The sequence below is a fragment of the Globicephala melas genome, chromosome 4 (assembly GCF_963455315.2).
Source record: "Globicephala melas chromosome 4, mGloMel1.2, whole genome shotgun sequence".
Classification (NCBI taxonomy): Eukaryota; Metazoa; Chordata; class Mammalia; order Artiodactyla; family Delphinidae; genus Globicephala; species Globicephala melas.
This window is the reverse complement of record NC_083317.1, coordinates 107420848-107436539: the sequence shown is the minus strand read 5'-3', so window position 1 is coordinate 107436539 and position 15692 is coordinate 107420848. Positions and strand designations below refer to the sequence as shown.

Genomic DNA, 15692 nt, shown 5'->3' with positions numbered 1-15692 from the left:
CAGATCGGGGCACGAACCCGTGTCCCCTGCATCGGCAGGCAGACTCTCAACCACTGCGCCACCAGGGAAGCCCTGGACTTTTGTTTTTTGAGAGTTTTAAAAAACTGATTCAGTCTCATTACTGGTAGTTGATCTGTTCATATTTTTTATTTTTTCCTGGTTCATTCTTTGGAGATTGTACATTTCTAGGAATTTGTCCATTTCTTCTAGGTTGTCCATTGTATTGGCATACAGTTGTTCTTAGTAGTCTCTGATGATCCTTTGTATTTCTATGGTGTCTGTTGTAACTTCTCCTTTTTCATTTCTGATTTTATTGATTTGGGTCCTTTCTCTTTTTTTCTTGGTGAGTCTGGCTGAAGGTTTATCAATTTTGTTTATCTTGTCAAATAACCAGCTCTTAGTTTTATTGATCTTTTCTATTGTTTTTTAAAGTCTCTATTTAATTTGTTTCTGCTCTGTTCTTTATGATTTCTTTCCTTCCACTAACTTTGGGTTTTGTTTGTTTTTCTTTTTCTAGTTTCCTTAGGTGTAATGTTAGATTGTTTATTTGAGATTTTTCTTGTTTCCTGAGGTAAACTTGTATTGCTATAAACTTCCCTCTTAGAACTGCCTTTTTACTGTATCCTGTAGATTTTGGATTGTTGTGTTTTCATTTTCTTTTGTCTCCATGTATTTTAAAATTTCTTCTTTGATTTCTTCAGTGAACGATTGCTTGTTTAGTAGCATATTGTTTAGCCTCCACATGTTTGTGTTTTTTACAGTTTATTTTTCTTGTAGTTTATTTCTAGTCTCATAGCATTGTGGTTGGAAAAGATGCTTGATATGATTTCAGTTTTCTTAAATTTACCAAGGCTTGTTTTGTGGCCTTGTACATGAACTATCCTGGAGAATTTTCCACATGCATTTGAAAAGAATGTGTATTCTGCTGCTTTTTGATGGAATGTTCTATGTGTATCTATTAAGTTCACCTGGTCTAGTGTGTCATTAAGGCCAGTGTTTCCTTATTAATTTTCTGTTTGGATGATCTGTCCATTGATGTAAATGGGGTGTTAAAGTCCCCTACTATTATTGTATTGCTGTCAACTTCTCCCTTATATCTGTTAGTATTTGCTTTATGTATTTAGATGCTCCTGTGTTAAGTGCTTATATATTTGCGATTGTTGCATCTTCTTGGATTAAGCCCTTGATCATTATGTAATGTCCTTCTTTGCCTCTTGTAACATTCTTTGTTTTAAAGTCTATTTGATGCAAGTATTTCTACCCTGGCTTTCTTTTGATTTCCATTTGCAATGAATACCTTTTTCCATCCCTTCATTTTCTGTCTGTGTGTGTCTTTAGATCTGAAGTGAATCTCTTGTAGGCAGCATATATACGGGTCTTGTTTTTGTTTCCATTCAGCCACTCCATGTCTTTTGATTGGAGCATTTAGTCTATTTACACTTAAAGTAATATTGATATGTATGTTCTTATTGCCATTTTGTTAATTTTTTTAAGGTCTTTTTTGTTCCTTTCTTCTTCTTTTGTTCTTCTTGTGATTTGATGACTGTCTTTAGTGCTATGTTTGGATTCCTTTTTCTTTTTTGTGTGTGTATCTATTATAGATTTTTGGTTTGTGGTTATCATGAGATTTATATATAGCAATATATATATATTTGATTGTTTTAAGTTGTTGATCTCTTAATTTCAAATGTATTTTAACAACCTTGCATTTGTACTCTCCTCCCCTCATGATTATTCTTTTTTTTTTTTTTTGCGGTACACGGGCCTCTCACTGTTGTGGCCTCTCCCGTTGCGGAGCACAGGCTCCGGATGTGCAGGCTCAGTAGCCATGGCTCACAGGCCCAGCCGCTCCGTGGCATGTGGGATTTTCCCGGACCGGGGCACGAACCCATGTCCCCTGCATCGGCAGGCGGACTCTCAACCACTGCGCCACCAGGGAAGCCCGATTATTCTTTTTGACATAGTATTTTACATCTGATTGTTTTGTGTATCCCTTAACTGCTTATTGTGGGTATAGATGATTTTATTACTTTTGTCTTTTAACCTTCCTACTAGCTTTGTGCCTGGTTGATTTTCTATATTTACTGAGTTTACCTGAGTTTTTTTCCTGTTGTAATTTTCATGTTTCTAGTTGTGGCCTTTTTTTTTTTGCTTATGGAAATCCTGTTAACATTTCTTGTAAAGCTGGTTTGGTAGTGCTGAACTCTTTTAGCTTTTGCTTGTCTGTAAAGCTTTTGATCTCTCCATCAAATCTGAATGAGTGTCTTGCTGGGTAGAGTATTCTTCATTGTAGGTTTTTCCCTTTTATAACTTTAAATATATTGTACCACTGTCATTAGTTTTTATTATAACCTTTCTGATAGGTGTGAAGTGATAGCTCATTAAAGTTTTAATTTGCATTTTCCTAATGGCTAATGATATTGAATATCTTTTCATGTGGTTATTTGGCATCTGTGTATCTTTTTGTTTAATTTTAATTTTTTAAATTTTTATTTATTTTTTTATTATTTTTTAAAATTCTTTTTAATTTTATTTTTGGCTGTGTTGGTCTTTGTTACAGTGCGCGGGCTTTTCTCTAGTTGCATTGAGCGGGGGCTACTCTTCGTTGTGGTGCGTGGACTTCTTATTGTGGTGAGCTTCTCTTGTTGCAGAGCACGGGCTCTAGGCACGCGGGCTTCAATAGTTGTGGCACGTGGGCTCTAGAGACCGTTGTGGCACACGGTCTTAGTTGCTCCACGGCATGTGGGGTCTTCCCAGACCAGGGCCTGAACCCGTGTCCCCTGCATTGGCAGGCAGATTCCCAACCACCAGGGAAGTCCTTTTTTTAAATTTTTAATTAAAAAAAATTTTTTTTTTTGGTCTGCATTGGGGTTTCGTTGCTGCGCGCGGGCTTTTCTCTAGTTGCCATGCATGGACTTCTCACTGCAGTATCTTCTTTTGTTGTGGAGTCTGGGCTCTAGGCACACGGGCTTCAGTAGTTGTGGCGCATGAGCTCAGTATTTGTGGCTCGCGGGCTCTAGAGCGCAAGCTCAGTAGTTGTGGTGCATGGGCTTAGTTGCTCCGTAGCATGTGGGATCTTCCCAGACCAGGGATTGAACCCATGTCCCCTGCATTGGCAGGTGGATTCTTAACCACTGTGTCACCAGGGAAGTCCCATCATCTGTGTATATTTTTAGGTGAGATGTCTCTTCATGTCTTTTGACCATTTTCTGATTGGATGTTTTTTAAACTGTTGAGTTTTGAGAATTCTTTATATAATCTAGATACTAGTCCTTTGTCAGATATGTGGCTTGCAAATATTTTTTCCCAGTCTGTAGCTTGTCATTTCATTCTCTTTACAGGGCAAAAGTTTTAAATTTTGGTGGAATTCAGGTTATCAATTTGTCCTTTTATGGTTCATGCTTTTGGTATCAAGTGTAAAAACTATTTCCCTAGTTTAGATCCTGAGGATTTCCTCCTAAGCTTTTTTCTTCTGAAATCAAATTTTTATGTTTTACATTTTAGTCCATGACCCACTGTAAGTTAATTTTTGTATGGGGTGTGAGGTTTAGGTTGAGGTCCTTTTTTAATTTTTTTTTAAACCTATGGATATCTAATTGTTCCAGGACCATTTGCTGAGAAGGCTATTTTTCCTTTACTGAATTGCTCTTTTACACCTCTGCCAAAAATCAGTTTGGCATATTTATGCAGATCTATTTCTGGGTTCTCTATTCTATTCCATTGATCTATGCATCTATCCTTTGACAAATACTACACAGTGTTTATTAGTATATAATAGTATGGCTTGAAATCAGGTAAAATGCTTATCCCATTTTATCCTTTTTCAAGACAGTTGTAGCTTTTTTAGTTCCTTTGCCTTTTCATATAAATTTGAGAAGAATACTGTCTGTATCTAAAAAAACCCATATTGCTGGGAATGTAGGTTTAGGGGTTTTGGGTAGATGGTCTTTACCAAATTGATTTTTAAATTGGTGGTGCAGCCAGTTGACTTATTGAAAGGAAGGGTCTTGATGGCCTTATGAAATGGTCAGGTGGTCTGTGTTGCTAATGACTCAGAAGGTCCACTGTCCTGCCTCAAAATGTTTCTCCCAATCTGAATGAAATACACTAGGTAGACACTCATTGTTTTGAGTAAAGGCATTTTTTTTTAAATGTAAAACTTCTTCGAAAGGTCAACATTTTATACTGCTGTCATTTTTACAGCAGTGGAATAGCTTCTCTGTTTCTTTCCTCCTTACGCAAGCACAAAAAGCATGGGATGGGTGGGGAAAGGAAGGAAGAACAATTTTTGGATCAGAGAATGCTTCGCTTGCACAGCAGGAGGTTACTGAGTGCTTTTTCCAGTTGAAGCACAGACAGGAGTTTTGAAAAGGATCTGAAGCCTAATTTAACCTTTTAAAAATTTTGCATCATTTTTATATTTAAATAACTATAATTTTAAAAGTATAGATACTACATTTGAGAAGTTTATTTTACAATTTATTTTCAAATGGCTCTGCATTTGTTTAAAATACTGCATTTGTTGATGCCTCCTCCAAAGTGCATCTTGTAAAAAGCAAAAGCATCCTGCTAATGATAGCTCTTTTCTCAAGAATGACAGCATGTTCTTATTTTACTTACACAACGAGATGATATACCACCTAGTTATAAGAATGAAGCACACATTATATTTCACAAAAAACATCTAAGTTTTACTTACCTCATCTGGGAACATAATTTTAGTATTTCATATCTTCTCAAGTTTCACAGAAACGTCCTAAGTAATTAGCCTATGTAGATACAAAGAATTTGAAAGCGTTATTATATTTTCCTGTTGCAGTTTTACTTACAGAAAACTATTTACAATTTAATAGCATTGAAAACTTTTGTTCAATATATTTGTTTTACACAGTGATTCAGGTTGTACTAAGTGAAGTATAGAGTCTACTCCTATGGACCTATTACTTTATAATTTGTCTTGTTTCCTAGATCATAATGAGTATCATGTTTTGGCTTCCTTTCCTGAACTTTTAGAAGACCTGTTCTACAAAATGTATATTTCACTTATTTTCAGCTTTCCCCACCATGATTGCTATGGTGTAATAACATTTTGATAGCTTTCACAATTGTGAAGTTTATACTGTTTGTATTTTGTACATCAGCCTGCACATAAGCTCCATCCAGCAAGAGTTTTATTTAAAATAAGGATATGGCACTTTCCCAGGAGCAGGGAAAGAACTGTGATTAATAGGTTAAGGATGAAATTTCCTTAGAGTAAGAATGTAATTTTCAAATTGATGAGAAGGAACCAAAACTCATGATGGGCAAAGGGATTGTAAGAAAATACCCTTATTCTCTGCATTAGTTCAGGTCTCTTGACCTGGATGAATTATATTCCTGGGGACTGATAGTACCTTTCAGTGGGATTGCAAAGCCACTCTTGATGATCTTTGAGAATGCGTAGAGAGTAAGAGGATAGTGTACAAATACCATTCCATGTATAGAATGACCATAAATTACAACCAGTGAACTCCCAGACAGGATTCTAGAATATAATATTAAAGGGTGATTTGTGGGCTTCCCTGGTGGTTCAGTGGTTGAGAAGCCACCTGCCAATGCAGGGGACACAGGTTCGAGCCCTGGTCCAGGAAGATCCCACATGCCATAGAGCAACTAAGCCCATGTGCCACAACTACTGAGCCTGTGCTCTGGAGCCTGCGAGCCACAACTACGGAGCCTGTGTGCTGCAGCTACTGAAGCCTGCGTGCCTAGAGCCCGTGCTCCATAACAAGAGAAGCCACCACAATGAGAAGCCCACGCACCGCAACGAAGAGTAGCCCCCACTCGCCACAATTAGAGAAAGCCTGTGCACAGCAATGAAGACCCAACACAACCAAAAATAAGTAAATAAAATAAATATATTTATAAAAAGAAAAAAAGGTGATTTGTGAGGAGATATTAGAGCAAATACTAACCCTTGAGCCAATTTTATGTTCTTGAAGAGAACCAGCACGTAGACCTTGCCATGCCATTTTGTGTAAAGTCACTAGATCCAGGAACTGTAGTTGACATAGAACATATGGACTTTATGAAGGCATTTGACAAAGTTTGTCTTAATATTCCTAAAGACAGTATGAATAAATACAAACTGGTTACACAAATAATTGTGTAGTTTAATAACCAGCTGAAGCGCTGTATCTGTAATGTGCAGAGTAGTGGATTAGTATCAACCAAGCAGATATGACATGCCATAGCCTCAACTTTGTCATATTTAACATTTTTTATCAATAAATTAGATGAATAAAACAACTTGCAAGGATCAATTTTGCAGAAGATACAAAGCTTAGAATTTTCTGGGTACTGAAGTCACTAAAGTCTGAGTTTAAAACGTACATATGGGGCTTCCTTGGTGGTGCAGTGGTTGAGAGTCTGCCTGCCGATGCAGGGGACATGGGTTCGTGCCCTGGTCTGGGAAGATCCCACATGTCGTGGAGCAGCTAGGCCCGTGAGCCATGGCCGCTGAGGCTGCATGTCCAGAGCCTGTGCTCCACAACGGGAGAGGCCACAACAGTGAGAGGCCTGCGTACCTCAAAAAAACCCCAAAACAAACAAACAAACAAAAAACATACATATGTATGTGTATATATACATAAAAAATATATTTTATTTATTTATATTTGCAGTTATATTTCTTGTTGTGCCCTTGCATCTGAAAAGCCAAATGCTCACATAATAGAATGAGGGTTATTGGTTGTAAGGGATAGGTAGCTTTAGGGGAAAAGGAGAATAGTGGAGGAAGATTGGGCATGGATCCTGAAGGGCAAGTAGGGCAACTAGGTCTCATCAGGGACTGAAGTAAGGAATTGGAAGTTCACTGGGTATGAGACACTGACTGGTTCCATATTTTCCTCTCTTACTCTGGATCCACAATGTCTTTTTCTCATCTTCTCTCTATGTGTCTGCTCATTTTTCTCTCTCATCCCAATAATGTGGCTTACTCTGTACATCGCACGTGACCCTTCTTTATTATGGCCACCCTAAAGGTGTCCAAATTGCCTGGTCTTCAACACTTACAGGCCTAGCTGGCTCATCCCAGCTCAGGGCTTGGTTCTTCTAGGTCTTATGTCCAACCCTCATCCACCACTCAGCCATGGTAGGGTGGATGGGTGGAGGGGGTTTTAGTCATGTAACCACACAGAGCAACCAGGACTGTGGAAGGTGGATTCTCTACAAAAGGGGAAATAAGTGGGAAGGAATGGATTGGTATATTCAGTATAATGAGACATGGTTTTACAGTGCAGTGTGGTTTTTTGTTTTATTTTTTCCTGCGGTAAGCGGGCCTCTCACTGCCGTGTCCACTCCTGTTGCGGAGCACAGGCTACAGACGTGCAGGCTCAGCCACCATGGCTCACGGGCCTATCCGCTCCGCGGCACGTGGGATCTTCCCGGACTGGGGCACGAACCTGTGTCCCCTGCATTGGCAGGCAGACTCTCAACCACTGCGCCACCAGGGAAGCCCAAGTGCAGTGTGTTTTTAAATAGGGGCTTTATTTAACATAAAAGCCAGTTATAGTATATAATAGCAACATATAATTGCCAAAAATACAAAAGACCATTGTGATCTAAGGTTGAGTAAGATGATGTTACTAATGGTATTATTAATGAGAGATTATAATGAGGGAAGTTTGAATCCTCTCTTATTCTGCTTTAGTGAGACCAGCTGAAGTATTCAATTCTGGGCACCATACCTTGAAACAGATAGAGAACACTGGAACAAGTTCAGAGAAAATTATCTAGAATGAGGAAGAAATTCAAAACCATGTCATATGGGAAACAGCTGAAGGAATTGGAAGCGTTGACCTGGAGAATTAGAAGATACAGAGTGTTCCTAATAGCTGTCTTTAAATATTAGAATAAGGCCTGGGTTATTCCTCATGGTTGCCAGGTGGTTTAGGACCTGTGGATGCTGCAGGGAGGAAGATTTGGGGTCAGCAAGAGAAAGAATTTCCTCATAGACAAAACCATCAGAGGATGGAACAGGCTGCTTTACAAAGTAGTTTCCCATCACTTGGGATGCTGAAATAGAGCCTGGATAACAACTTATCTAGCTTGGAATAGTCTCAATGAACCCATCCAGAGCTTGAACCAGGTTATATTTATGATTTCTTTCAAACTTCTTTTATAAATCTGTAAATTTGGTGTCAGTGGCAGTTAGGTGATTGATGTAGTCATTCATCTGTATCCCATAGTATTATATCATGGTTTTTAATTTGAATTTTTTATTATTTAAGTTTAAATGAGAAAAACGTTAATGTATAAAAAATTTTTTTTGAATTTTATTTTATTTTTTTATAGAGAATGTTCTTATTAGTTAACCATTTTATACATATGTCAATCCCAATCTCCCAATTCATCCTACCACCCCCCCTACCACTTTCCCCACTTGGTGTCCATACGTTTGTTCTCTACATCTGTGTCTCTATTTCTGCCCTGCAAACCGGTTCATCTGTACCATTTTTCTAGGTTCCACATTTATGCGTTAATATATTATATTTGTTTTTCTCTTGCTGACTTACTCTGTATGACAGTCTCCAGATCCATCCACGTCTCTACAAATGACCCAATTCCATTCCTTTTTATGGCTGAGTAATATTCCATTGTATATATGTACCACATCTTCTTTATCCATTTGTCTGTCAATGGGCACTTAGATTGTTTCCATGACCTGGCTATTGTAAATAGTGCTGCAATGAACATTGGGGTGCATGTGTCTTTTTGAATTATGGTTTTCTCTGGGTATATGCCCAGTAGTGGGATTGCTGGGTCATATGGTAGTTCTATTTTTAGTTTTTTAAGGAACCTCCATACTGTTCTCCATAGTGGCTGTATCAATTTACATTCCCACCAACAGTGCAAGAGGGTTCCCTTTTCTCCACACCCTCTCCAACATTTGTTGTTTGTAGATTTTCCAATGATCCCCATTCTAACCAGTGTGAGGTGATACCTCATTGTAGTTTTGATTTGCATTTCTCTAATGATTAGTGATGTTGAGCATCCTTTCATGTGTTTCTTGGCAGTCTGTATAACTTCTTTGGAGAAATGTCCATTTAGGTCTTCTGCTCATTTTTGGATTGCATTGTTTGTTTTCTTAATATTGAGCTACGTGAGCAGTTTATATATTTTGGAGGTTAATCCTTTGTCCATTGATTCATTTGCAAATATTTTCTCCCATTCTGAGGGTTATCTTTTCGTCTTGTTTGTAGTTTCCTTTGCTTTGCAAAAGCTTTGAAGTTTCATTAGGTCCCATTTGTTTATTTTTGTTTTTATTTCCATTACTGTAGGAGCTGAATCAAAAAAGATCTTGCTGTGATTTATGTCGAAGAGTGTTCTTCCTATGTTTTCCTCTAAGAGTTTTATAGTGTCCCATCTTACATTTTGGTCTCTAATCCATTTTGAGTTTATTTTTGTGTATGGTGTTAGGGAGTGTTCTAATTTCATTCCTTTACATGTAGCTGTCCAGTTTTCCCAGCACCACTTACTGAAGAGACTGTCTTTTCTCCATTGTATATCTTTGCCTCCTTTGTCATAGATTAGGTGACTGTAGGTGCGTGGGTTTATCTCTGAGCTTTCTATCCTGTTCCATTGATCTATATTTCTGTTTTTGTGCCATTACCATACTGTCTTGATTACTGTAGCTTTGTAGTATAGTTTGAAGTCCGGGAGCATGATTCCTCCAGCTCTGTGTTTTTCCATCAAGGCTGCTTTGGCTATTCAGGGTCTTCTGTGTCTCCATACAAATTTTAAGATTTTTTGTTCTAGTTCTGTAAAAAAATGCCATTGGTAATTTGATAGGGATCGCATTGAATCTGTAGATTGCTTTGGGTAGTATAGTCATTTTGACAATATTCGTTCTTCCAATACAAGAACATGGTATATCTCTCCATCTGTTTGTATCATCTTTAATTTCTTTCATCAGTATCTTATAGTTTTCTGCATACAGGTCTTCTGTCTCCCTAGGTAGGTTTATTCCTAGGTTTTTTATTCTTTTTGTTGCAGTGGTAAATGGGAGTGTTTCCTTAATTTCTCTTTCAGATTTTTCATCATTAGTGTATAGGAATGCAAGAGATTTCTGTGCATTAATTTTGTATCCTGCTACTTTACCAAATTCGTTGATCAGCTCTAGTAGTTTTCTGTGGCATCTTCAGGATTTTCTATGTATAGTATCATGTCATCTGCAAACAGTGACAGTTTTACTTCTTCTTTTCCAATTTTCCAATTTGTATTCCTTTTATTTCTTTTTCTTCTCTGCTGTGGCTAGGACTTCCAAAACTATGTTGAATAATAGTGGCAAGAGTGGACCTCCTTGTCTTGTTCCCGATTTTAGAGGAAATGCTTTCAGTTTTTCCACCATTGAGAGTGATGTTTGCTGTGGGTTTGTCATATATGGCCTTTATTATGTTGAGGTAGGTTCCCTCTATGCCTACTTTCTGGAGAGTTTTTATCATAAATGAGTGTTGAATTTTGTCAAAAGCTTTTTCTGCATCTATTGAGATGATCATATGGTTTTTCTTCTTCTGTTTGTTAATTTGGTATATCACATTGATTGATTTGCGTATATTGAAGAATCCTTGCATCCCTGGGATACATCCCACTTCATCATGGTGTATCATCCTTTTAATGTGTTGTTGGATTCTGTTTGCTAGTATTCTGTTGAGGATGTTTGCATCTGTATTCATCAGTGATGTTGGTCTGTAATTTTCTTTTTTTGTAGTATCTTTTTCTGGTTTTGGTATCAGGGTGATGGTGGCCTCAAAGAATGAGTTTGGGAGTGTTTCTTCCTCTGCAATTTTTAGGAAGAGTTTGAGAAGAATGAGTCTTAGATTTTCTCTAAATGTTTGATAGAATTCACCTGTGAAGCCATCAGGTCCTGGACTTTGTTTGTTGGAAGATTTTTAATCACAGTTTCAATTTCATTACTTATGATTGGTGTGTTCATATTTTATGTTTCTTCCTGGTTCTGTCTTGGAAGGTTATACCTTCCTAAGAATTTGTCCATTTCTTCCAGGTTATACATTTTATTGGCATAGACATGCTTGTAGTAGTCTCTTATGATGCTTTGTATTTCTGCGGTGTCCATTGTAACTTCTTTTTCTTTCCTAGTTTTATTGATTTGAGTCTTCTCCCTCTTTTTCTTGATGAGTCTGGCTAAAGGTTTATCAATTTTGTGTATCTTCTCAAAGAACCAGCTTTTAGTTTTATTGATCTTTGCTCTTGTTTTCTTTGTTTCTATTTCATTTATTTCTGCTCTGATCTTTATGATTTCTTTCCTTCTACTAACTTTGGGTTTTGTTTGTTCTTCTTCCTCTAGTTCCTTTAGGTGTAAGGTTAGATTGTTTTTTTGAGATTTTTCTTGTTCCTTGAGGTAGGCTTGTATTGCTATCAACTTCCCTCTTAAAACTGCTTTTGCTGCATCCCATAGGTTTTGGATCGTTGTGTTTTCATTGTCATTTGTCTCTAGGTATTTTTTGATTTCCTCTTGGATTTCTTCAGTCATCTCTTGGTTATTTAGTAACATATTGTTTAGCCTTCATGTGTCTGTGTTTTTTAATGTTTTTTTTCCCTGTAATTGATTTCTAATCTCATAGCATTGTGGTCACAAAAGATGCTTGGTATGATTTCCATTTTCTTAAATTTACTGAGGCTTGATTTGTGACCAAGGTGTGATCTATCCTGGAGAATGTTCTGTGTGCACTTCAGAAAAAAGTGTAATCTGCTGTTTTTGGATGGAATGTCCTATAAATATCAATAAAATCTATCTGGTCTATTGTGTCATTTAAAGCTTGTGTTTCCTTATTAATTTTCTGTTTGGATGATCTGTCCATTGGTGTAAGTAAGGTGTTAAAGTCCCCCACTATTATTGTGGTACTGTTGATTTCCCCTGTTTTAGCTGTTAGCAGTTGCCTTATGTATTGAGGTGCTCCTGTGTTGGGTGCATATATATTTATAATTGTTATATCTTCTTCTTGGATTGATCCCTTGATCATTATGTAGTGTCCTTCCTTGTCTCTTATAACATTCTTTATTTTAAAGTCTATTTTACCTGATGAGTATTGCTACTCCAGCTTTCTTTTGATTTCCATTTGCATGGAATGTCTTTTTCCATCCCCTCACTTTCAGTCTGTATGTGTCCCTAGGTCTGAAGTGGGTCTCTTGTAGACAGCATTTATATCGATCTTGTTTTTGTATCCATTCAGCAAGCCTGTGTCTTTTGATTGGAGCATTTAATCCATTCACGTTTAAGGTAATTATCAATATGTATGTTCCTATTACCATTTTGTTAATTGGTTTGGGTTTGTTTTTGTAGGTCCTTTTCTTCTCTGTGTTTCCCACTTAGAGAAGATCCTTTATCATTTGTTGTAGAGCTGGTTTGGTAGTGCTGAATTCTCTTAGCTTTTACTTGTCTGTAAAGCTTTTGATTTCTCTGTAGAATCTGAATGAGATCCTTGCTGAGTAGAATAATGTTGGTTATAGGTTCTTCCCTTTCATCCGTTTAAATATATCATGCCACTCCCTTCTGGCTTGGAGAGTTTCTGCTGAGAAATCAGCTGTTAACCTTATGGGAGTTCCCTTGTATATTATTTGTCATTTTTCCCTTGTTGCTTTCAATAATTTTTCTTTGTGTTTAATTTTTGTCAGTTTGATTACTGTGTGTCTCAGCATGTTTCTCCTTGGGTTTATCCTGCCTGGGACTCTCTGCACTTACTGGACTTGGGTGGCTATTTCCTTTCCCATGTTAGGGAAGTTTTAGACTATAATCTCTTCAAATATTTTCTTGGGTCCTTTCTCTCTCTCTTCTCCTTCTGGGACCCCTATAATGCAAATGTTGTTACGTTTAATGTTGTCCCAGAGATCTCTTACGCTGTCTTTATTTCTTTTCATTCTTTTTTCTTTATTCTGTTCCACAGCAGTGAATTCCACCATTCTGTCTTCCAGGTCACTTATCTGTGCTTATGCCTCAGTTATTCTGCTATTGATTCCTTCTCGTGTATTTTTCATTTCAGTTTTGTATTGTTTATCTCTGTTTGTTTGTTCTTTAATTCTTCTAGGTGTTTGTTCTTTAATTCTTCTAGCTCTTTCTTAATCATTTCTTGCATATTCTTGATCTTTGCCTCCACTCTTTTCCTGAGGTTTTTTTTTTAATCATTTTCACTATCATTATTCTGAATTCTTTTTCTGGAAGGTTGCCTATCTCCACTTCATTTAGTTGTTTTTTGGGGTTTTATTTTGTTCCTTCATGTGGTACATATCCCTCTGCCTTTCCATCTTGTGTATCTTTCTGTGAATGTGGTTTTTGTTCCACAGGTTGCAGGATTGTACTTCTTCTTGCTTCTGCTGTCTGCCTTCTCAAAAATGATTATTAGTTTGTTTCAACCGTCTCTTGCATAATGGCATGGATAGGCACAGATGGTGGATGGCATTGATAGGCAGATATGGTGGCATCACTCAGTTATAGGAGCAGTTTCTACAGTCCTAAGGGAGGTTGCATTAAGAGTAAGCATTCCTTGTATAATCTAAGAGTTTTAGTGCCCTGGAGCAAATATTTAACAAAGCTTTGTCCTGTCTTCGGTGAATAGCGAGACAAGTAGAGGCCACTTGAAGAATATTTGTATACTTTAGACAGAAAAAAGAATTACCTTTCTCTTGACTTTTCTAAAATTCCATTTTTCACTGCCCCTATCTGGCCAAAGATATATAAGCATTTTATCTGAAGGAAGTAAGAGGATTTAGCTGACATTCATATGGTAGATAAATATGATACAAATGGTTACAGGCATAAGTGCTGATTTTAAAATAGACTTGGGTTTAATGCTGACTTCTCTACTTAGCAGCTGGTTATCTAACTTCAGTAGTCTCCGTTTCCTTAAGTGTAAAATAGGTATAATCATACCTACCTGAGGGGAAAAGTACTATCTGATTTAGGCAGAAGAGATTAGGTTCAAAGTGTTTCTCCTATATCTGGTTTTATGACAGAATGTTAAATCCTATAAAAATCTTAAAATGTTAAAAAACTGAACAGGAACTTAGAGTTCATTTGGCCCAATGCCATAATTTTATAAATGAGGGAAATGAGATCTGAAGAAGCTAAGAAGCATCTCCAGGATCACAGTGCAGTTGGAAGTGAAAGGCCAGTGATTTATTCCCACATCGTGGAAAAGGCATCTTAAAATAAGAATTGTAAAGATGTTTTCATCATTTTTAGTTTTATTTTATGGAAAATATTTCAAGAGTAAATCTTTCTTAGAGATACCATGGAGAAATTATTACTCTGAACAACCCTATTCTAATTCCAAGATTTTGTGTCAGTCGATATGATGCCAGTTTTTAAAATTTTATCCAGATGTATGCAGTGTTGCAAGTATTACTCCATGGCATAGCACAGTATACATTTACTTCATTTAACCAACATGGTTACAATAACATCTTCAGTTGAACGTTATGTTTTAGAATTAAAAAACTATCATTTCAGTAAATGTCTGTTCTATTTTCTAGATGTCTCCAGAAGAAAAAGTTTGTAAGTACTGTGGAGTCAGCTATCTAATTCTTCATGAGTTTAAGGCTATGGAAGAAAAAGTGAAAGCAATGGAAAAAGAGATGAAATTTTATCAAGGAAGTGTAGAACGTGAAAAGAGCCTTCAAGAAACACTACAGACTCTTAGCCAAGATTTTGAACAGTACAAAATTGACAGTGAATCCAAAATGGAAAGGTTAGAATATGTTATTCTTTTCTGTCATTTATTTAGTTTGGAAGAAAAGTACAGAGTATAGACTTGACTTTGTTTTTCTAGAATTTCTCTGCATCAAGTATAATTTATACCTTAATACATTTGAGTTTGTTTATTATTACTGATTACTAAATATACTTCTTAAATATAATTTGAGCATTCCTTTGAGGTGTATATTTCTATCAATAATTAGAAACCAATTGATTCAGTAACTATAAGTTGTGATGGGTTGATTTAACTTTTCCCCAGATATATATCTTAATTTTTTCATTAGGAAAGTTTATCTATCAAAAATCAGGTGAATTTTGGTAGATTTGATATCTAACATTTGTTTTTAAACATGCATGAATATTTAGATTTATAGAATAAGGCTTTCATGTTATGAAAAGGAGGCCAAAACATTAAAATTGGCACATGATTCTAAATCAGTGAAACTGGAATAAAATTAAAGATTGGTTTCCTAATGTTGAGTCTAATCAGCAAGTTAGTCTGCCTAAAGACACCTCACTGAGCTTATACAAACACTTCTACGAAAGGGTTTTTGCTGTTGTTTCATGGCTTTTCCTTTGAATGAATATGTCTCCATTTAAAATATCGACAGCTGGGGCTTCCCTGGTGGTGCAGTGGTTGAGAGTCTGCCTGCCGATGCAGGGGACACGGGTTCGTGCCCGGGTCCGGGAAGATCCCACATGCCACAGAGTGGCTGGGCCCGTGAGCCATGGCTGCTGAGCCTGCGCGTCCAGAGCCTGTGCTCCGCAATGGGAGAGGCCACAACAGTGAGAGGCCCACGTACCGCAGAAAAAAAAAAAGAAAAAACAAAAGAAAATATCGACAGTTGTGTTAGTAAACTATGAACTAATGAATATAATGAAATCGTGTCCTTATAAAGTAGAAACTTTCTTAAATCTCTTAGGATTAAGTACTCCTATT

At 36.9% G+C, this 15692-nt stretch overlaps 1 protein-coding gene across 1 annotated transcript in view; it reads left to right on the top strand.

Moving 5' to 3' along the window:
- The window catches only part of LEKR1 (leucine, glutamate and lysine rich 1), a 277970-nt gene that overhangs the window by 22099 nt on the left and 240179 nt on the right, over positions 1-15692 (top strand). The window contains exon 5 of the mRNA XM_060298487.2: positions 14530-14744. Within this exon, the coding sequence (XP_060154470.1) occupies positions 14530-14744 (215 nt within the window). The remainder of the gene's footprint in view (positions 1-14529; positions 14745-15692) is intronic.